This window comes from Clarias gariepinus, chromosome 7 (genome assembly GCF_024256425.1).
Source record: "Clarias gariepinus isolate MV-2021 ecotype Netherlands chromosome 7, CGAR_prim_01v2, whole genome shotgun sequence".
Classification (NCBI taxonomy): domain Eukaryota; kingdom Metazoa; phylum Chordata; class Actinopteri; order Siluriformes; family Clariidae; genus Clarias; species Clarias gariepinus.
In genome coordinates, this window is record NC_071106.1 from 27,458,706 (window position 1) to 27,480,834 (window position 22,129).

A 22,129-nucleotide genomic window follows, 5' to 3' on the forward strand; every position below is an offset into this window, starting at 1 on the left:
GGTAAATTTATCACTTTGTAAAAGTAAATGATACTGTAAGGGTTAACCCCTAGAGGGCGCTAAAGCGCCCAAAGACTGGGTTTGGTTATGTTTTGTTTGTAGTTTGTTTTAGTTGGACTTCAAGTCCCAGACTGCACCTCGGTCAGGTGACGTAGGCATTCACCTGAACCGAGGGAAGTAATTAAGTTTATTATAAATAGCCTGACTGAAGTTCAGTCAGGCGTCTAGCTTTTGTTGCCCTTTATATGATTTCTGTTGGTGTTATTTTGTGTTCTTTGTTAAATAAAAACCTGTGTTGAAACGCCAGCTCGCCTCCTGCGATTATGCCACCCAAACACAAACGCCAAAGGAAGAATCGTGACAGAAAGCTAGACCGTATAAGTGGCATAGCGGAGGTCGCTTCCCCAGATGTTTTTTTGGGGGGCGCTATTACCATCTCGTCCGAGCTGGCGGAATGGATACAGGACAGCGAGGAGCAAGGACAGAGGGAGCTGTTGCAGAGCTGGGAGGGCTGCAAGCTCGCCGAACCGGCGGACTGGCTGGGAGACAGCGAGGAGCAGCGAGAGACAGACGCGCGGCAAAGCTGGGAAGGCTGCAGGCTCGCCATCCGGCGGACGCCGTTTAGAGGTGAGGCAGCTGAGGGAAACAAGTTCCCACGCTCCGACGAGGAAGTACGGGCCAGGGAGGTCGGGTACATCGGAGGCGGACGGGAACAAGAGCCCGAGGAGGAGCGAGGTAAAAAGGAGGATGGGACCCGGGAACTGCTCAAGTTCTGGGCAGAGGTGAATGGGGAGCGCATTCGGGGCCTGCAGGAGCAGGTGGAACAGCTCCAACACCTGCTCATCCGACTCCACGAGAGCCAAGCAACAGGCTCTGAGCCTCCTCCTTCTCGGCCTCTGCCCAAAACAGAGGACGACGTGCTTCCGCCACCTCCGCCTCTCTTCCTCGTTGAGGACGCGTTTCCTCCACCTCCACCGCCGCTGCTCGGCGTAGAGGATGACGCAGCGCTGCTGAACAGCGACGACGACGCGTTTCCTCCTCCACCGCAGCGTGAAAGTGGGGAGACAAGGAGCAGCCTGGAGAGCATCGTCCCTCCTCCGCCTCCCGGCTTTGAGGACGTCGCCCCCGCTCCACAGCAGCCCTGTGTAGCGCACGTCGCTCCAGCTCCTCAGCCCGGCGGCGAGGACGGCATGCTTCTTCCTCCGCCTCCCGGCTTTGAGGACGCCGCTCCAGCTCCGCCGCCGCCGCCCAGCTCAGCGCACGCCGCTCCAGCTCCGCCGTCGCCCAGGAAACTGGGCGGAAACTGTGGGAGGAAACTGGAGAAATGTAGGAAACCCACCAAGCATAGGGAGAACAACGCGCACACAGACCCAAGGTGGGAATTGAATCCTTAACCCTGATGTTGTGAGGCTACAGTGTCAACCACTATGCCACCTTGCCACCTCCATTCCAATTTTTTTTCTCTTTAGGTCAGTGGGAGGTCATAAACCAGTTGATGCTAAGAATACTCAGAAAGTCACACTCAGTTTATAACCCTCACTAATCAACTTTTTTTTTTTTATTGGACTATCTTATTCCTATTAGGCTAATAAAGTTACTCCATCAATCGAAATAATAATAATAAAAAGACAGGTGGCAGAAATAGATTTACATTTAAAAAATGACTTCCGGAAAGTATTCACAGCGCATCACTTTTCTTACATGTTATGTCACAGCCTTATTCTAAAATGGATTAAGTTATTTTTTTTCTCAGAATTCTACATACAACATCCTATAATGACAACATGGAAAAAGTTTACTTGAGATTTTTGCAAATTTAAAAAAAATAAATAAATAATTGAGAAAGCACATGTACATAAGTATTCACAGCCTTTGCAAAATTGAACTCAGGCGCATCCTGTTTCCCCTGATCATCCTTAAGATGTTTCTGCAGCTTAATTGGAGTCCACCTGTGGTAAATTTCGTTGATTGGACATGATTTGGAAAGGTCACACAGTTGACAGTTAAATCAGGCCTTTATGGTAAAGTGGCCGGAGAGTCTCATCAGACCTGCGAATTTTGTTTCCCCTGGTCTGAGAGTCCTTCAGGTGCCTTTTGGCAAACTCCTGGGTTTGAGTTTTGGCAGCTGCCATGTGCCTTTTACTAAGGAGTGGTTTCTGTCTGGCCACTCTACCATACAGGCCTGATTGGTGGATTGCTGCAGAGTTCTTGGTCACCTCCCTGACTAAGGCCCTTCTCTCCCGGTCGCTCATTATAGATGGCCGGCCAGCTCTAGGAAGAGTCCTGGTGGTTTCGAACTTCTTCCACCCACGGATGATGGAGGCCACTGTGCTCATTGGGACCTTCGACGCAGCAGAAATTTTCTGTCTATAATTCATCAATATGATGCAGCTGCATCAGTACTTCCCTTAGGCCTGCTGAAACTTTTGGGAGTGGGTTCAGCTAAATTCCAAGTACCACAGATGGGCCGGGTCTAGCTCATTGAAAATGCAAGGCTTTTCTCATAAAATGTGTTCATTTGGGAGTTTTTTCCCATCACAGAGATGTAATCATCATGGATCTGTTCCTCACCAGATGGGGGAAGGATGATGCCAAAGGGTCAAAAGGGTTGTGTGAAGCCCCAGAGGAACGTCAGAACATATCAAAACATGTTAGATAGAAAATGTTCATGTACCTAATGGGAAAACTCTAATTGTTGAGATATACTGTACTTTGTGGCACGTTTACGTAATACGGAATTAAGGAGTGTCCCAATAGACAATTGTTACTGAACTGACAGAGTTTACATTCCTTTTTCTACAGCGCTTCAAAGGCACAGATTTATTAATGTTTTAAAGCAAAAAGTGGGTGAGGAAGATATAAAGAATAAGAAACAAGAGAGAGTAAAATAAATTACTCTTAAGACATTTAAACCACTTACTGCAGCCCTCACATCACTAATTACTGTACATGGCAAACTGGCTTGTCATTAAAGGCTACATTTTGGCACCTGTGTGTTATGCTTTGCTCAAAACATGGATGCTTAAAGCTTCTAAAATAATTAAACGTAAATTCAATACATGTCGGTTTTCAAGGTATTTTGTGTATTAAAGAATAATAAAGCTTGATTCAGATAGATGTTTATAACCTAGTGAGTTGATATCTGGCACATTAAATGCATATTATGTATAATAATTATTATTATTATTATAATTTTTTTAAATTATCTGACGAGTCTCTATTATGGCACATACGGTTTTGCTCTATATATCTGAATAAACCCAAACTGGAATCAGCGCAGGTAGTCGTTCATTTTTATAAAATACTTGCCGAAGTGCCCAGGCTTTTTATAGTTGAAACCTTGTGGTGGTAAGGTAAGGATTTTTTTTGTGTTTTTCATACTTTTATTACTAATTTCACCATTTTAATTTTAGAAAAGGGCTTTAAAGGGCTGCGGTTAAAATTCCTACGATATATTATACTCTTAGTTTGGCCAACTGTTGCAAAAATAAACAAATTGTTTGGGAACCCCACCCCTGAACATGCAACATAAAATTGCCCATGATAAAAGCAGGCAGACCTTAGATTAATTAAAGTCTTTCAATAAAAAAACAAAACAAAAAAACATTGGATCCTGCAATTAGAATGCACCGTTCAACACTCAATGAAAAACTGAATGAAAAGCGATTTTATGAACAGTTATACAGTCATGCAGCCGTGTATTAGTTGCATAGGTTTTTTTTTTTTTTTGCTGGAAATATAAAGTAGTTAAAAAACTAATTAAATACTGGTATAGTAAGCTTAACTATTATCAGTATTGTGTTTTACTGTATGTCACACATGTACTTGATTAAAAAGAACTGACATTAAGAAACCAAAAGAAGGAAAAATCAGAACAATTCATAAATACTTTATTTACAAATAAATAACCACAATATAATAAATAGTAAAGGAGCATGAAGATCAATGCCATGGCTTTGTTAGTCATGGCTTTATTTCTTATCAAGTCACACAATATTAACCCCTCACATTGGTGTTAACAGGTTTTGTGGAAATTTCAATAAACAAAAATGATATATACATTGTTCAATTTACAAAAAAAATGACATTTTATTTCATTCTAAAAAATAACACAATATTAGAAATTCCTTCATGTTTTTTAAATGCAGGGGGAAAGGAAATGCGTTTCAGCCCTTTTGCAAGCTGGATATTTTTTCTCTGTTACTTTTAAGATGTTATATCTTGATCACTTAAAAAAGAAAATCCATTTTTGTTTGATCAGAACAGTTTTGTGTACAAAACAGTGTATAGCATACAGTACAAAATAAAATGACTACAGAGCACCTCAGCATCCCAAAACAACCGCAGTGGTCTTTAGATTTTAACTACTGTTGAATGATGCGAATTTGATCAAAAAGACTCATAAAGCTGGATCTGATTTTAGAAGAAACACCATGACTTCTTTCCGTGCAGTAGATTATCTTGTTACTAATATTTATCAAGCACCAGAATAGAAACAGCTCATCCCTCTCAGCATTTAACTGAGAAATACTAAAAAGACTAAAATACAACATCACCATCCCATTCGATGAGTTTTTTTTAGCCCAGTATTTTTCTAAATCTTGGTGTCCAGCATCTCCAGGAAAAGCTTGTGCATGGGCACGTGTTGTTGCATGTGCAGGCGGCGGAAACACTGCACGGCTCTGTGTGCACTCTGTCTGAGCAGTGGCAGCGTCATCAGCAGTCTGCCAGCACGGTGTGGCTCAGCTGCACGCTCATTCACCTCATAGTCCTGCAGCGCCTCGTGCAGCCCGTCCTGAAAACGCAGCACACTGTCACCACTCTCCACGTGCTCTGCATCTAACAACAAAATAAAGTGCAAAGCAAGTGAAATAAGGGTAAGATTTATCCCCTCCACCTATACATTTATAAGTGGAATGTCACTTATAACCTTGTACTTTTTTTTTAAATCAATTCAGTTCAATTAAATTTTATTTGTAGAGTGATCTTAACTATGGTCATTGTCACAAAACAACTTCCCTGATCCCTGATGAGCAAGCCGAGGGCAATGGTGGCAATGAAAAGCTCCCTGAGATGGCAATAGGAAGAAACTTTGATAGGAACCAAACTCAACAGCAAACCCATCCTCATTTGGGGGATAACAGAAATTGTTTTGCAGTCATACTGTGAGGAGCCATATCAAGCATTTTTTATTTGATTTGACATAGCATTGAGTTTGAAAGGTAGTGCCCATAACCATAGCCCAGGGTTATACAACGTGGAATTAGACATACGTTTGATCAATTCAATGCTATCCATCCATCCATCCATCCATGTTTTTTATTTAGTCCACAAATACGGTAATATGCAGCTGTGTGTTTGCATACCTGAGTTGGCAAGTGCCATGGCTCGGAGTGTCACAGCCTCCTCGTGACTGATGTTGAGTTGTTGGTATTTGTCGATGAGGAGTCTCAGTGGTCTGTAAAGCTCCAGCAGGCCGGCGTTTTTGCACTGGAGTTCATTCAGATGAAGATTTTCTGCAAACTGCAACTCCTGAGTTGATGCCAGAGAACGCCACACCACACCCAGCAGCAGAGCTTCCATCCAACCACTCTGCAGCAGCGCCATTTGATCCACCAGTGAGAGCGAAGAGAATCCTACAGGACAGTTCAGGTAGAGAGGTTTCTGTATCAGAATCAGTCAGGTTCAAACGGCAGACGATTCAGGTAGGATTGAAATTATTTTATTGTTCCTCTCTACATCCTCTTACCTGGTATGTGTTTGGCCCAGCTGATCATGACCAGCAGTTCTCTGTTTAAAAGGTCACATAAGGTCATCAATGTTTTGAGGTCGCTGTCAGGGGTCACTGGGTCGGGAGAGGCTCTAAGTGGAGCTGGCTCAGAAGCCAACAGTTGAGAAATTGCCTTATTACCTGGAAAATGGAAATCTAAGATAAGGTTGTGACATAACAAAATGTGGAAGGAATGATGTGCTGTGAATACTTTCCAGATGCACCGTATAAACAATAGAACTGTGGAGAGGAAAAATGTATTGTCACCTCTTTAAGTATGCGTTGTAGTATTTTTGCTACTGCACACAACATTCTAATACAACACACTCTGTGAATGTTCAACCCTTGGTAACTTTGACTTCAACAAGCCAGATGTATTTTAAAGCTTATTTCATATTAGCTCGTTTTCTGTATGAGTTTAAACTTATAATTCTATGTAATATTGTTTACCGATAACTCAATTCCAACATACAATTTATTTTTAGTAAATTATTTATTTTTCTAAAAAGATTTATAAATTATTATTTATTTTTTTGTCTTCCAACTAGGAACTGTGGAGGCCAGTGGTACCGATTGTATTTATTCCCATTTTTATGACCATTGTAGAACCTTCAATCAACATTGACACACTATGGGCAAAATTCAGTGTTGTCTAATCTGCGTGTCTTTGGACTGGTGGAAACTCCATGCACACAGACCCTGAGGCAGGAATCGAACACGGACCCGTAAGGTGCAAGGCAACAGTGCTAACCACTAAGCCAAAAGTATCAAGACATCATGTGAAACTGTGATGTCACTAATTAGTTGGAGCCTCAATAGTTGTGCTAATTGAAATCAGCTGGTTTAGTTAATAGGTGGAATGAATATGTGGCAGGACTTTTACTTTCTGAAGCTGTGTTGTCCACAAAAATTGCTAAAACTAGAAAATTCTCAAGTGAATCGTGATCGTCTGTGGCAAGTTCCTTACAGGAATCAATCAAATAGGCTTGTGACACCAGAGAACTGTACACAACGTTTTGACTCTATGTCAAGCTGGATCCAGCAGGTTTTAAAGAATATAGGACTTGATACTAAATGTTGATTGTAAAAATATCGAATTGTTCCTAATATCTTCATTGGCATTATTTAAAAATTTTAAGAAAGTCATTTTTACTTTTGTTTTACTTTTATGTAACTTTTAAGTTACTTTTGTCTTAATATTTTGGGCACCACTGTACTGTACTGTATGTAGTTTTAGTCCTGCACACAGTATGATCAGCAGAATGAAAAGAGATGTTTTCGGGTAAAAAAGGAAAGAAAAAGGTAACTTTTAGATGAGTAACAAGAAGAAAAAAAAGTTTTAGATAAGTAACAAAAATAATTACTGAAATTGCAAACATTTCATAATTTTGTAAACATGTTTACTTTTTTAATACATAAGTAAACTTTATTTTTACTTTCAACTGTTCTTTCACTTAAGTTGAATATTTCAGTATTTTCCCTATTCTTAGCTTTTATTTTAATGAGTTTTCGCAGGAATACTTGCATTAGAAATTTAGTAGTTTGACAATATTTTTGTTGCAGTACTAAAATTAAGATTTTATGATTTGTTTAGTGTTTATGCATGTTTTTCACTTCTGTCTTATAATTTATTGGATCAAATCACACCAGTACTCCTAGGACTTCCACTAGTTCCACTCAGACTGATCAGCGAGTGCACAATCATTTGGTTAAGAAATTGTAAGAATATGTAGAATGTATGTTGCTTGTTAATAAAATAATGTTTAAACTTTCATTGCTTAGGTTTGAATTAAAATGTAATTCAAAACTAAACAAAATAAGAAAAATTGGCTGGATGACTACTGTACATTTGGGGAAAGAACAGGTGTATATGTGTACAGTAAATATTGCATTTAAGCCATATGCATTTCATCATGGATTTAAAATAAATAAATAAACAGGACTACAAATGGTCCAAAAATATACGATATGTATAATGGTTTGTAAATGCATGTACAGTAAATGTAAATTATGAAGGTGCGCTTCCTTACGGATGCTTTTAACTTGATGTGCGTACGGAGGTTGGACGAAGACAGGCAGGCCAGACTCATTTCGTCGTTTATACTTTTGCCTGCCTCCTCTCACGCGATCCATACGTACACCTGCGTGGAGGTAAAACACACTTATTTAATTAAAGACTTGCCAACATGTAAATATAATTCTAAGCCTTAACTTCAGTAATCAAAAGGAAACAACATTACACGAGACTATACAGTTGGGTCTTAAAGTAGGTCATTAGTAGGTATATGACTCTGCTGTATAAACAGATAGAGTATACTGCCATACAGTACCAACACCCCCTGCACTAAGTTTACGTGAGTTTGAATAGAAACATTTTTACCTTAAACAAGAGGCAGAAATAGGCATTTCTTAACAACTCACCTTCGCGCATCATTCCTGCCCTCAGGCATTTTTGAAAGCGGCAGGCCTGACATGATTTTCTTCGTCTTTTCGTTATCTCACACTCGTTCACCACTGGGCAGCTGTACTCTATATTTCCTGCAAAATCGACATGCAAACACAAGATAAGTAGCCATTCATTTTCATTCTACAGTGTACAGTGTTTGTTTGTTTGTTTGTTTGTTTGTTTGTTTCTTTCTTTCTTTCTTTTTTTCTTTCTTTCTTACTTTCTTTCTAAAAATGCACTATGTCAGGGGTCAACAACCAGCAGCTCCAGAGCTGCATAAATAATGCATATTTTATTTACATTTATTTCATTTTACGTTGTTAGTTTTTTATGTAATTTTAAATTTGAAGTTTTTGTAACATTAAAATGAAAAATATTGTCGCACAACCACCGTCACACAACCACCGATATGCGACACCCACTGGTACACTTTTATTGCAGAGGCAGACGGCATTTTTGTTTTGCTGCAGATGGATGATTTAAGTTTTATATATATATATAAAAAGATATATATATTCAACTCAGATGATCATTGAGATAATCATTTTTTTTTAAGTAACCTTCAACCCACCGAGTTCCAAATGTTTTTGTCGCGTGCAGAAATAAAATTTTATTTTCTCTGTAGCAGTTCATTGATTTAATAAATTCAACACAATTCTTATAGCATAAAGGTTTTAAAAAAACTACATATATTAAAGGTCAAAATGGTTTTGTGGCTCCCAATGAGTTTTCCTTTCTGTGGTCCAAATGGCTCTTTGAGTGTTCAAGGTTGCCGACCCCTGCACTATGTGAAGTACACAACTCTCTGTTATAATTTTCAATGACAAGGTTCTGGGGCTTTTAAGGGAAAATGACACTTAATAGACTACTGTTTGATACACACTCATCAATAATAAGTTCTCCAACATAAAGGATTAGTATTTTTTTTTTAACATTAATCAATTGGCTTTGGTTAAAAGAGGACAAAACGGGATTAAGGCGTCTGCTCTCCAGCTGCAACATTTTAAATCAATATATTGATAATTCCCTTATGCAGTATTAAGACTTCAGTGGCCAATTATTTCATGTTGTGAGACACACGTCTATGTTTTTGAGATTTAGATGTTAGTCTTGCCAAAAGCAGTGTTTTTATTGATTGTTTAAAAGATAAAGATCGGATATTAGTGGGAAAAGTCTGCAAATGGGACACTTGAGTGATCGTAACAGCATATTGAGGCTTCACACAGAAATCAATCCTAGCTAGTCATCATGCTGGCTAATGCACCAATTATGTTAGATATTGTCATTTAGTTAATTAAGTAGGCCCACTATTTTTAAATGTTTCAAACCTTTTTGTTCTTATACTAGCCATGCTTTTAGGTTTTAACGATAACACCTATTTAAAAATATTTTGTCTATTTGATGATCTAGCCACTGTTGGTATGTGAATATACATCTTTTTTTTATTATTATTATTCTAGATGAATCTGCTGATCTATCTGCCTGTCTTTCTGATCGGAAAACTAGGGCTTAAAGTAGGAAAGAGACCTCAAGATTAAAAGCTCAATATTACCTTGAATGGTTCTCTTAAAAAAGGCCTTGCAGGCTTCGCAGGATGCCACACCATAATGATACCCAGATGCAAAGTCTCCACACACCAGGCACAGGCGTTTGGGCCCATGGCCCAGCGAGGGGACGTAGTCTCGGTTTAGGATGGAGCCTGTCTGAGGCAGTAGCTGGAGCTCTTCATTGTCTTGAGCTGCAAAGTGTGCAGGTTCGAGAGTTTGGGAAAAGACACTGTAAGCGCTGCTATCTGATGTGCTGCTCAGGCTGAATGGGGTCATATTTGGTGAGTCTGATTTAATGGTTGCTTCTTGTGGAGATGGAGGATCATCAGAAGATGAGGGTTCCAAGAGACTGTGCATAAAAACATCCAACAAAAATGGATTAAGATTCTACATGAATGGCTTATTGTTGTGCAATTTAGTATATAACATAGACATTTTTTGCATTACGAGATATTTGTGTGCCACAAATATTCATGAGTGTTGGGTGAGCATTTAGTTCTAAGTGCAATCACAATATTGTTTATATTGTACTTTTCTTTTTTATGAAAACAATATTTATATTCCTGATATTTTTTTCACGTATATTTTTTGTCTGCTTTTAGTTGTCTGCTCATGACTATATTCTCTCTCTCTCTCTCTCTCTCTCTCTCTCTCTCTCTCTCTGTCTCTATCTATCAATCTATCTATCTAGTCTGTCTATGTATCTGTGTTTCTCTGCATGCTTCTACCTCTCTAGTTGTTTATTAATCTGTCTAATCTCCTTAACCTACAGTACCAGTATCTCTCCCTATATCACCATTAGAGAATCTCTGTTTATGTGTTTAAATAGTTTATTTAACCTATTTATTTAAGGGTTGGAAAAAAAGGAAAAATTTGTTATACAATTATGGTGAGATTTCCCTAGTTAAATATCCTTTTGATCTTTACATTTATTTTCGATATTGAAGCTTTCTTTCTTTCTTTCTTTCTTTCTTTCTTTCTTTCTTTCTTTCTGTCTGTCTGTCTGTCTCTGGCAATTCATTTATCTAGAATGGTTGATAAAACAGAGGTATTAAAACTTTAAAAGTTTAATCAAGTTTTAAATAAAAATAACAATAGAATGGGTTCTAAACATATTTAAAAATATAAATATAAATATTATTTTATTATAAATATGATAAAATGTATTACAAAGTATACTGTATATGACAACAATAAAATAAAACAATTATTTCAGGTAATTTCTATTTTGAGTTCTACCGCACTATACTGCACATTTTAAATGTTAATTTTCATGTCTAGTAAATAAAAAAATAAAATATGATGTACATTTAAGAAATTTTATGCAAAAACGTTACCTTAGGGTTATTGTGGTAATAAAGTTTTAAATAAGCTTATAGCGCTTCACAAGTCCTTTTAATATCATCAGACAATTTTATACAACTTAGAATTATGTGCTACATAAACGTTAATGTTGAGATACAGCTGAAGCTGAAGTTAAAATGTTAAAAAGGTTAAAATGTGAAACGCAAGGTATAAATATGCGCATGAAATCAAAGGACTCGTGCACATACAGTCATTAAATATGATTATGTCAACAGCTTACCTGTGCTGCTGATAAAGCAACTGGAAGTCCTTCAGTTCCATGCTTAACCTTCAGTCAAAACTCCACAAAATGAGAAGTGGACAAAAATGGCCAAATTAAGTACAAAGAGAGAAAGAGAGAGAGAGAGAGAAAGGGAGAGAGAAAGGGAGAGAGAGATGTAAAGAAAGCAGTGCTGACACTGAAGCTTCAGGCTTATTTAACTGCTAGGTTGAGAGGGAGGAGTTTAACACACTAATCCAGATACAGGTGGGTCAAACCCTGCCGATGGACTCTTCTACCTGACTATTTGATCATCTTAGTATAAAGATTCATTGAATATTTTGTGACCATTTGTGTAAACCATCTCAAAAGTTATAGACTGTAGACATTCTAACAAGGTACCCAATACTAGAGCGCGACTGGGGCAAAAACACAGCTTGTACATGCAGTTTGTATGGTGCCAAATTGCAAGCAGTAAGAATTCAAGATTTGTTATACAGATAACTGGTTTGTTAAATATGTATTTTTATGTAATATTTGTCTGATTTTAATGTAAGAAAATATTGCACAATTTTTTTTTATAGCAAAGTAGACATAATACTGTGAAGTCGTCAATATGTGAAGCCCAAATGATTATAATTTTTTTTTTATTCGACATGTTTAGCATTTATGCAGGAATGTATTTATAAACAGGTTTTACAGTTTATATATTAGAATATTTAATAGTTTTTGTGGAGACTAAAAGAGCCAAAAGCTTTCCTTTCAGACATCCAAAATGAAGAATATTCTTATGGTTGGAGAGCTCGATGTCAATGGAAGGTCCTTATAAGGTGTGTATGTATGTGTGTGTGTGTTTATCTGTGTTTGTGTGTGTGCACACGCACGTGTGTGTGTGTTTGCACCCTGACAGATTTATACCAGTGTTACTCATGTTTGGTGTAAATACAGTTCCATCTCCTATTGTTTTAGCCACCATGGAATATTTATTTTAAATATTCTGCTTTAAAACGCCCTATTCCAAAAGTTCTGGAGTTTTACTGTATGAGGTTCTCATATTTATTTACATGTTAGGCATTTTTGCTTATATAATTCTAGTGCATTCGAATGACACTGGTTTATGTGGAAGGCCTGAAAATCGACATAACTTCCAATCACTGCTCCAGCATACTTTATTCTTGGCAGTGTCCAAGCACTAGTGAAATGTTGGGCTGAACGCATTAGTGTAGCAGGGGATTATATAGAGAAAGGATGTTTTTACTCTCATGTTCTGTTATTCTATGTATGAGATGAAAGGGAATAAATCTTTATTTGTATGTTGGTTCTGAATGTAACAACAGCATTTTTTTTATTAGATAAAATTGGAATGTTAGTTTACCACATAGGACAAGAAAGTTGAATTAGCTTCCTGTTAATGCTGCTGCTGCCTTAATTAGTGTAACTAACACTTTATAACATTTTATAAAGAACTATATGAGTCTAGTATTTTATATATAAAAAATAAAGTTCTATAGTCTCTAACTTAATGATATAATTATATATTATTATATAGCCGTTAACACTATTGCCTTACACCTCCAGGGTGTGTGTGTGTGTGTGTGTGTGTGTGTTTGTGTGTCCGTGTGTGTGTGTCCGTGTGTGTGTGTGTCAGTGTGTGTGTCAGTGTGTGTGTCCGTGTGTCCGTTCAGGCATCCTGTGACATTCTTATCAATCATTATCATGTTAGCATATGCTAAATTTAAAATGTAGGGCAAAACAATGTTTTGTTTATATTTGTTATATTTGAAATAACTTTAAATGTGATGTCAGTTGGTGGCATTGGGTCATTACATACTTGACTGTATACAGGAAAAGAAATGCCTAGTGTATTTACTGTATTTTATTATTGTATATTTGTAAGAGCTATAATTAGTAAATTATAGCTATTGATGTGCAGCCCCGTATCATATGATCATGTGTGTGTGTGTGTGTGTGTGTGTGTGCATGCGGACACAGAATTATTACAGTTTTAGTTAAATGAGGGACTCATGTTGTGTGTAAATAGATACATTTCCATCACCTTTTGTTTTAACCACCAAGAACAAACCAGTTGGATGACAAATCAACCAGCAACATTGTGGCACTTCCTGCATCCTGCTCGGACTGCTGCTTAGGTTTACAACACAGCGTCAACTTTCAGCTGGACTCAACCGAGAGCAAACCACTCTTAAATGTTTAAAAGCCAGTAACAATTTCTGTTTATGTTTGTGGTATTCAGGACACCACAGTATCAGCCTACATAATAAATTGCATAATAATAATAATAATAATAATAATAATAATAATAATAATAATAAAAATAATAATAGCTGGATTCAGATGCAGGATAATTTTTTTTTAAATGTGCTGTTCTTCTTTTCTGATTTGGCAATTCAACAATAAATTGTTCTTAGATACTAAGGGAAAAAAAAATCTAAATGCATGCAAAATGCATAAAGCTACCTTACTGTAAATAACTTAAAGTTAACAATATAAACCAAGAACATAAAATACTTTATAATTTTATTGTTATCTTCATGTAGGTTTGTAGTTAAATAGTATAAAGTATCCTGTATATACAGTATGTGTGTGCATATGTACTGTAATATGATTATAGCTTTATGCAATTGCAATGTTTCAAAATAGCATCTTATTCCCCATAACTCACTAATATGATTTGACTTAGCTTGGTTTTTTTAAGCTATAGAGTTATTGCTGATGATTATGCAAGTGAAGAGATTAGACATTAGCATGCTTCATCTGTGCAGACAAAGTGACACCTCAGCAAATCTGCTGCATCACAGATAATCACCGGAATGAACATACTGACACACTGACACACACACACACACACACACACACACACACACACACACACACACACACACACACACACACCTTTTACTGTATAATAAATTCTCATGTCTCACTCAGTACAGAGTATTTTTCTTAGAATTCAGTTTTTGTATTTATTTATTTTTGGACTCCTGCAATTAATAGGTCTAAATTATTTACATAGTCTGCAATATTTATAGGTATACTGGGTTTCTAGGGTTGTGGGTTTGATTACTGTGATAAAAAATAATGAAAAATTAGCAATAAAGAAAACCCCAAATGTATATATTGGTATTTCTTACATTTATATATTTTTAATGACAAATTTGAGTTAATTATTTTAGTCTGCATAATGATTCATTATTAAGCATGTGAAACAGCTGAGGTTGTATGTGCCTAAGAGTTGGACAGAAACAGAATTCCACACTGGCATACAGCTGAGTAACACTGACCTGTTTTGCAGTGTTACAAAACAGATCCAGTTTTGACCCTCTCTCTCTCACATTCTCTCTCTCTCTCTCTCTCTCTCTCTCTCTCTCTCTCTCACATTCTCTCTCTCTCTCTCTCTCTCTCTCTCTCTCACATTCTCTCTCTCTCTCTCTCACATCTCTCTCTCTCTCTCTCTCTCTCTCTCTCTCTCTCACATTCTCTCTCTCTCTCTCTCTCTCTCTCTCTCACACACACATTCTCTCTCTCTCTCTCTCTCTCTCTCTCTCACATTCTCTCTCTCTCTCTCTCTCTCTCTCACATTCTCTCTCTCTCTCTCTCTCTCTCTCTCTCTCACATTCTCTCTCTCTCTCTCTCTCTCTCTCTCTCTCTCTCTCTCTCTCACATTCTCTCTCTCTCTCTCTCTCTCTCTCTCTCTCTCTCTCTCTCACATTCTCTCCTCTCTCTCTCTCTCTCTCTCTCTCTCTCTCTCTCTCAGGTGAATAGATTATCTAGGCCATTGGCACACACCTGTCTTGCTCGTCTCAGGATTTAATCTGTGAGAAAACACTTTCTCAGCAACCGGCTGAACCAATTTACTCTCATGCATACAGACGATCGACTCTCATTATATTTAAAACAATGCGAATTGAATAAAATTTTATTGTGTGCAGAAATAAATGAAATATTTAATGTTAGATGAAAATAGTGTTCACCCTGGTTGCAATGAATTTGCCTTCCAATGCCAAATATTATTGTAAGAGGGTTTTTTTGTTTGTTTGTTTGTTTGTTTTATTTGCACTGTCGTCTTGGTGGTCACAGTGCTTGGTGGGTTTCCTCCGGGTACTCTGGTTTCCTCCCACAGTTCAAAGTTATGCAGATTGGACTAATTGGACTTCCCAAATTGCCCGTAGTGTGCATGTATGTGTGTGGGTCCTGCGACAGATTTTCACCCTGTCCAGGGTGTACCCTGCCTTGTGTCCTAAGCCTCTTGGGATCCAGGTCCCCGCGACCATGAATACAGGATAAAGCGGTATAGACAATGAGAGGAGATGAGACATCATCGTAAAGACACGTTGTACACCTTAGGTTCCTTAAAGCAGAGTATACAGTGGTCTTTGAGCTGCAAAAATGATGTGTGGTGTTGCCACCACTGTGGCTTAGTGGTTGGAACCATCGCCTTGCACCTCTAGCACCTGGGTTTAATTCCTGCCTCAAGGTCTGTGTGCATGGAGTTTGCTCGTTCTTTCTGTGCTTGATGAGTTTCCTCCGGATACCCCGGGTTTCCTCCCACAAGATTAGGTGCAAATTAGGTTAGTTGGTGTTCTTAAATTACTCGTAGGCTGTGAATGCGGGTGAGAGTGTTGACCAGAGGTCTTACCTCGGTCATAAAATGGAAATAAATACAACGTTAATCACTATTGTGGACTACAGAGGTTCCTAGATGAATGGATGGATAGATGGATGGATGTTGCCACCTTACATGAACACGAGTTCACAGTTTGGTTCTGGTTAACATGGTGTCTGCATATACTTGTGGCTTATTACAGTCCGTCTGTGAATTCTTCCACCTGGTTTCCAGTGACTCTGGGATAAGTGTGATGAATGATAATGACAACAGTGACTCAATTACCTCCAGGAATTCATAGCTTAAGGAACAAATTGGCATACATATTAGCACCCTTCCTACTCTGCATATTTATAACTTGTTAGTTTGCACAGAATAACCTTACGATTTAAGATTTACGTAAGGAGTATTTAACTAAATATAAATTCAGTGTGATGAAAAATATAAGACGAGTATAATCCCTCCCTTCAGTCTTCAACCCATGACCCTGAAACACACTCATGCCCCATGCTGATGTAACAATGCCTGAACGCTTGCTGTATTGATTGACTGAATGTTGGTGATCCACATTATTTGTCTTCCCACTCGATCATTTATTTTTGTTCCAAGCCTGAGGCAGTACAGACACTGGCGTTTTATATCTGAGCAGATATTTGATTGACAACTGCAGAAATATAAAGTTTAGGGCTTCCAGGTTAAAGTCTTTATTTATTAGGCCAGCTAATCAGCTAAACCAGAATACATGAACCAGTTGTAGAGGTAGTTTAAGCCCTTTTAATTATTTTCTGTTTTAAAAATCAGTAAACTTTATAAAACATTGTATCGTTTACAGTTGTTGATTTGATTATTTCCAATTTATTCCCTGTTATATTTGTATGAGGTTTCCCTTGAAATTATTACATTTTAAATGTTTATTTTTATACTATTAATACAGGAGATAACATCAGATATCATCAGAATGCATGCCGTGTGCTTGTACACGTTTGGTGTTGAAGCCAGTCATCAAGCGGCATCAAACTGTTCTTTCTTCAATAATAAACCTTACAATTTAGGTTTCATCCTAAGCTCTTTAACAGAGGTTGCACATATTTTACTATATTTCTGAAAAAGGTACTGTTCAAATTGTACCCTCCCCCTTTAAAAAAAAAATATTCTAAGTGAAGGGTTCCAGAGGAGTTGCGTATACAGGAAAAGTGTGACAATTTTGATAACGCCGATGTGAGATGACGGATGGTGTTTCCTATCTGCCATCTAATGTTTCTTAGACAGGTGAGAAAAATTATGCCTAAAATATTTTCTGAAACATTTTAAAGCTAAATTAGAATGTCACAACATGAAATAATTTCCATTACATTTAAATCCTAAAGTTGACAGGCTTGGAAATTTTGTCAACTCTTTCTGAATCTGATTTTGAAATAATTTATTTAAAATATTCTGCAATACTTAATGGATTTAAAAGATGAAATGGTAAAGCCTAAGACCTTTTAGGTCTGAGCCACTGACCAAGTTTGCACAATATAGATCTTGTTGTAAACCCTTTGGTATGAAGTTCTTTACTTGTGTATGAATATAAACCCCTTGGATGAAGAGGTTTTCCACCACATTCTGAATAAAGTTTATAAACTCCAAATCCAATTTACTTCAGAAAACTTCTTGAATATCATCAAGAGGACAATGGATGGTCACATCAGTTTGCTTTTTTGTTGTTGTTGTTGCAAAAAGAGTGGTATAAAGTTACCCAACAGCGTTGGTGAAGAGCCAAACGCATGAAATACTGATTTCTTAATGTTTTTTATCCAAAGTATTAACACAATTTCTTTACAAAATATTTTCATTTTGTTTTATTTGAGTTATTAAAGCTTTGCAAATACTGTATGATCTTGGGTTATTTTAATGTGTTGTAATGTTGATAATTTTTTAAAAATATACACTCTACTGTACTGTAAATAACAATAGTTATATTTTGAATTTAGGAGAAATATTGTCAGCACTTTACAAAAAAATTGAACATAACTGTTTATCTCACCAATGCAAGAAACTGATTATTTTGGAGTGGTCTCCCTTTTTTTCCCCAAAGCTGTAAAATAAGTTAATATTCATATACAGTACCAGTTTGGAAACAAGTTTGGATTTATTTTCTAATTTTAAAACAATTTTGCAATACCAAGTTCCCAAACTGTGAAGTAACACTTATGTAATTAAGTAATCAAGTACAGTGAAAATACCAACATGAAGGTCAGCTGTTCTGGAACAGTTCTTGCAAGAACAGTGTTGAGTCAAGTGCATTTGCAAAACCCATTTGGCACCATGATGAAACTGGCTCTCATGAAGACCGTCCCAAGAAAGCAAGACTAAAACTTACCTCTGCTGCAGTGGAGAAGTAAGTTTAGAGTAACCAGCCTCAAAAATTACAGATTAACATCACCTCAGATCTTAACATCTAAGTTGTTAAAATAAAATTATTGCATATGTTCGATGCCTTTCGCTAAAGATTCAAATACAGGAAAGCCTATGAAATTAGAAGCTTTGACTGGAAGTGTGTAGATTTATTCAAATGTATGTTTAATTTACAGAATGATGAATTCTTTTTTTACAGTGTTTATATTCACCAAGTTGGACACAAATGAACTAGAAAGTGTTATATTTAAAACATGAACAAAATGTTTGTTTTACACAGAACATTAATACTGATATATCTGTCCATGTCTTCAGTTTAGTCCTAGATACCAATGAAGGTCATAAAACATAAACCATAAACAATAACATAAAACAGGTTTTAACAGCTTTTAATTACACCGATTGAAGTTGCAATTGTTGTCAGCTTAACCGGAGGTGTTATGTTGCTACTGTAATTAAATTTTCCACATTAACAAACCTGGAAATGTGGGATCGACAGGTTGTGCATTTAAATGAATTGGCTACATTCTAGCACTTCAGGTTTTGTGTTTCTGTTTGACACATTCAGCCTCCTGTTCTCTATTTGATGGTGTCAGTTATAATGATCAAAGAAACCAAAAACACAAACACCACGCTCGCATTTAAACGGCAAACACAAGACTGTTGCGTTAAATAGCACTTGTTTGAAAACTCCCAACAAAATCCTTGTTTGTGTTCTTTAACCACATATTAACCCTTTCTTTGATTTGTTGCCATATGCCTACAACTGTAATTTTGTCCATTAAAAACTTAAATAACAATAGAAATTAATAGAAGCAATATTTAACGCTTTTTTTCTTTTGGTAAATTATAACATACAGTATGGTAGGCTTGATGTAATCAATGTAATGTAATCTTTTAATTTCAAAGAATTGTAATGCCATAAAGTTTTGCCATTGCAGGTTGTTAAGCTGTTAAGTAGCAGGTGAATGGCTGGTTCTTGGGTTGGTTTGAATTATTAAATATAAAAAAGTTTTAAATTAAAAAAGTGAAAATAAATAAATGGTAATCAGCTAAAATCTGTTCTAACAAAAAAAGAGAAAAACCTTAAATAGGGTTGAATTCAACTATTTCTTTGTTAGTCTGTTTTGAACAAATATAAGACTGTTGAACCAATTTTAAGTAAGAGACTAAATCATATATAAACAGAACTAAAACAATTTTAAACTTGCAATTGATAAATAATTTTGTTAAAAAGTTATAATCATAAATATTAGATACATTTATTTTATTTCAAAGTATTTTTACTTGCTTAGATAATAAAAAAAAAATCTGTTTAAACAAATGCAACTCTTTCCAAACCTTCAGTACTTTAGTTCATGCTTATCATTACAACCCAAAAAAACAACAACATATTAACATATTTTTGGAAAACAAATGTAACATGAACAGAAAGAAAATCAGTAGTATAAAACAAATCAAGAATTGTGATGTATTTACAATAATGGGTTAATAAGGATTTTTATAACCCTTAATTCAATTATATTTTTATTTATATTACACTGTTTTACACTGGAGATTGTCACAAATCCATTTTAGAAAATATAAACTGAGCAATGAGCACTCTCCAGGTGATGATAGCAAAGAAAATCTTCCTATATACATCACCTTCTGAGATAACATGAGGGAGAAACTTAAAGAAAAATCTAACTCAAAAGTAGACCCGTCATCGTTGGGGTGATACACTACTGATTTACCCTGGCTATTTTCACACTAGCAAAGTCTCTCCTCTCACTTGTAGTTTGTCTCTTGTAGCGACTGCAATTTTCATTGCCTTTGGTTGTGGTGTGCCTTTTTCTAATTTAATTTATTTATTATTTAAAAAAAAATTCTGATGGCAAAAACCAATTTAAAATGATCTAAAATGATAAAATTTATCAACTGTAAATGTTTTAAAGTGTAAATAGACAAAGCAATAATTAAATAATACACTAATCAGTGAAAAAATTAGATTAACATGCTTAGCACATTGTATAGCTTTACAACGTAAACTACTCTAACTGTACACTCATAAAAAGCAGCAACCATCTTAGATAAATGTTTCCAGGCTTTTTTTTTTTTTTTATCTGTAAATTTCTACAATGTATTTTAAGGCCATTACAGTATGTCTTCGGTCTTAGCAGGAAAGCCTATATTCCGCTGAAACTTGGGACCTGTTTGAATAAACCCTGCACGATTTAATGAGCTTGTGTGTGTGAGAGTGATGTAGATGGATTGGCCCATAAAAGGCTTAAGGACTGTATTCACATAAACACACAGAGTATTAGGGTTAGGGAGCCTGATAAGCAGGTTAGGAGTTACACAACGTCTCTGTGTAGTTTGGTAGTGTTTATTTATTTATTTATTTATATCATATTTCAACTGGGTATTTTCTTTTAATTAAAATAATTAAAATATTTTTTTTATTAACATTATAATAATAATAGTATAGTAAGTATTAATAGTAAATATAATAGTAAATATTTTTTCCAATTCTTGCTAATTTGGTTACACTACTTTTTAACTTATATAATATACAGTAACTCACACAAAGTGCCATTACTCCTTCACTGGTTGTGATTACAGTTGATTACAGTTAAAATGATAGCAAAAAAAATCAATCTATGATGAGATAATTGTGTATGAGTACAGACTCTGGCACCTTGATTTCCGAATGACATGCAAAATTTGCTTTCATCTGAAAAAAGTACTTTGGACCACTGAGCAACAGTCCAGTGCTGCTTCTCTGTAGCCCAGGTCAGGCGCTTCTGCCGCTGTTTCTGGTTCAAAAGTGGCTTGACCTGGGAAATGCGGCACCTGTAGCATATTTCCTGCACACGCCTGTACACGGTGGCTCTGGATGTTTCTACTCCAGACTCAGTCCACTGCTTTCGCAGGTCCCCCAAGGTCTGGAATCGGTCCTTCTCCACAATCTTCCTCAGCGTCCAGTCACCTCTTCTCGTTGTGCAGCGTTTTCTGCCACACTTTTTCCTTCCCACAGACTTCCCACTGAGGTGCCTTGATACAGCACTCTGGGAACAGCCTATTCGTTCAGAAATTTCTTTCTGTGTTTTACCCTCTTGCTTGAGGGTGTCAATGATGGCCTTCTGGACAGCAGTCAGGTCGGCAGTTTTACCCATGATTGCGGTTTTGAGTAATGAACCAGGCTGAGAGTTTTTAAAAGCCTCAGGAATCTTTCGCATGTGTTTAGAGTTAATTAGTTGATTCAGATGATTAGGTTAATAGCTCGTTTAGAGAACCTTTTTATGATATGTTAATTTTTTGAGATAGGAATTTTGGGTTTTCATGAGCTGTATGCCAAAATCATCAATATTAAAACAATTAAAAGGCTTGAACTACTTCAGTTGTGTGTAATGAATCTAAAATATATAAAAGGCTAATGTTTATCAGTACATTACAGAAAATAATGAACGACCTGTATATATATATATATATATATATATATATATATATATATATATATATATATATATATATATATAAAATGGCATGTCTGTACATTAATGATATTTAAAAAAAATAATTTGAGGAGATGTAAGATGACTCTCTACCTAGTCCTTGGTCTGCTACGTGGTCTCCTTCCAGCTGGACGTGCCAAGAACACCTCCCTAGGGAGGCGTCACCTCACCAAGGAGTGACATCCTTACTAGATGCCCAAACCACTTTAACTGACTCCTTTCCATGGAAAGAAGTAGTGGCTCTACTCTAAGTTTCTCATGCGATCTTGTCCTTTCAGTTATAC

General features: G+C 36.5%; 2 protein-coding genes across 2 annotated transcripts; one reads left to right on the forward strand and one right to left on the reverse strand.

Moving 5' to 3' along the window:
- The first annotated feature begins 300 nt into the window (after positions 1-300).
- On the forward strand, positions 301-6,375 carry LOC128527391 (protein diaphanous homolog 1-like). The gene is made up of 2 exons (XM_053499716.1): positions 301-1,375; positions 6,319-6,375. Exons 1-2 carry the CDS (start codon positions 324-326, stop codon positions 6,365-6,367), a joined length of 1,101 nt encoding a protein of 366 aa, XP_053355691.1. The 5' UTR covers positions 301-323; the 3' UTR covers positions 6,368-6,375.
- esrrd (estrogen-related receptor delta) lies at positions 3,921-11,493 on the reverse strand. Its single transcript, XM_053499715.1, has 7 exons — positions 11,349-11,493; positions 9,769-10,112; positions 8,192-8,308; positions 7,801-7,911; positions 5,750-5,911; positions 5,367-5,636; positions 3,921-4,839 (listed from the first exon to the last, which is right to left on the reverse strand). The coding sequence occupies exons 1-7, from the start codon at positions 11,387-11,389 to the stop codon at positions 4,595-4,597; spliced, it is 1,290 nt and encodes a 429-aa protein (XP_053355690.1). The 5' UTR covers positions 11,390-11,493; the 3' UTR covers positions 3,921-4,594.
- Between the last annotated feature and the right edge of the window lie 10,636 nt (positions 11,494-22,129).

Coding starts and splice junctions, on each gene's coding strand:
- esrrd (XM_053499715.1), bottom strand. CDS start 11,389: ATGGAACTGAAGGACTTCCAGTTGCTTTATCAGCAGCACAG. Junction 7,912..8,191: donor GGCAGGAATGATGCGCGAAG/GTGAGTTGTTAA, acceptor ACCTCCACGCAG/GTGTACGTATGGATCGCGTG. Junction 4,840..5,366: donor CATGGCACTTGCCAACTCAG/GTATGCAAACAC, acceptor TTTTGTTGTTAG/ATGCAGAGCACGTGGAGAGT.
- LOC128527391 (XM_053499716.1), top strand. CDS start 324: ATGCCACCCAAACACAAACGCCAAAGGAAGAATCGTGACAGAAAGCTA. Junction 1,376..6,318: donor AACGCGCACACAGACCCAAG/GTGGGAATTGAA, acceptor TCTTCCAACTAG/GAACTGTGGAGGCCAGTGGT.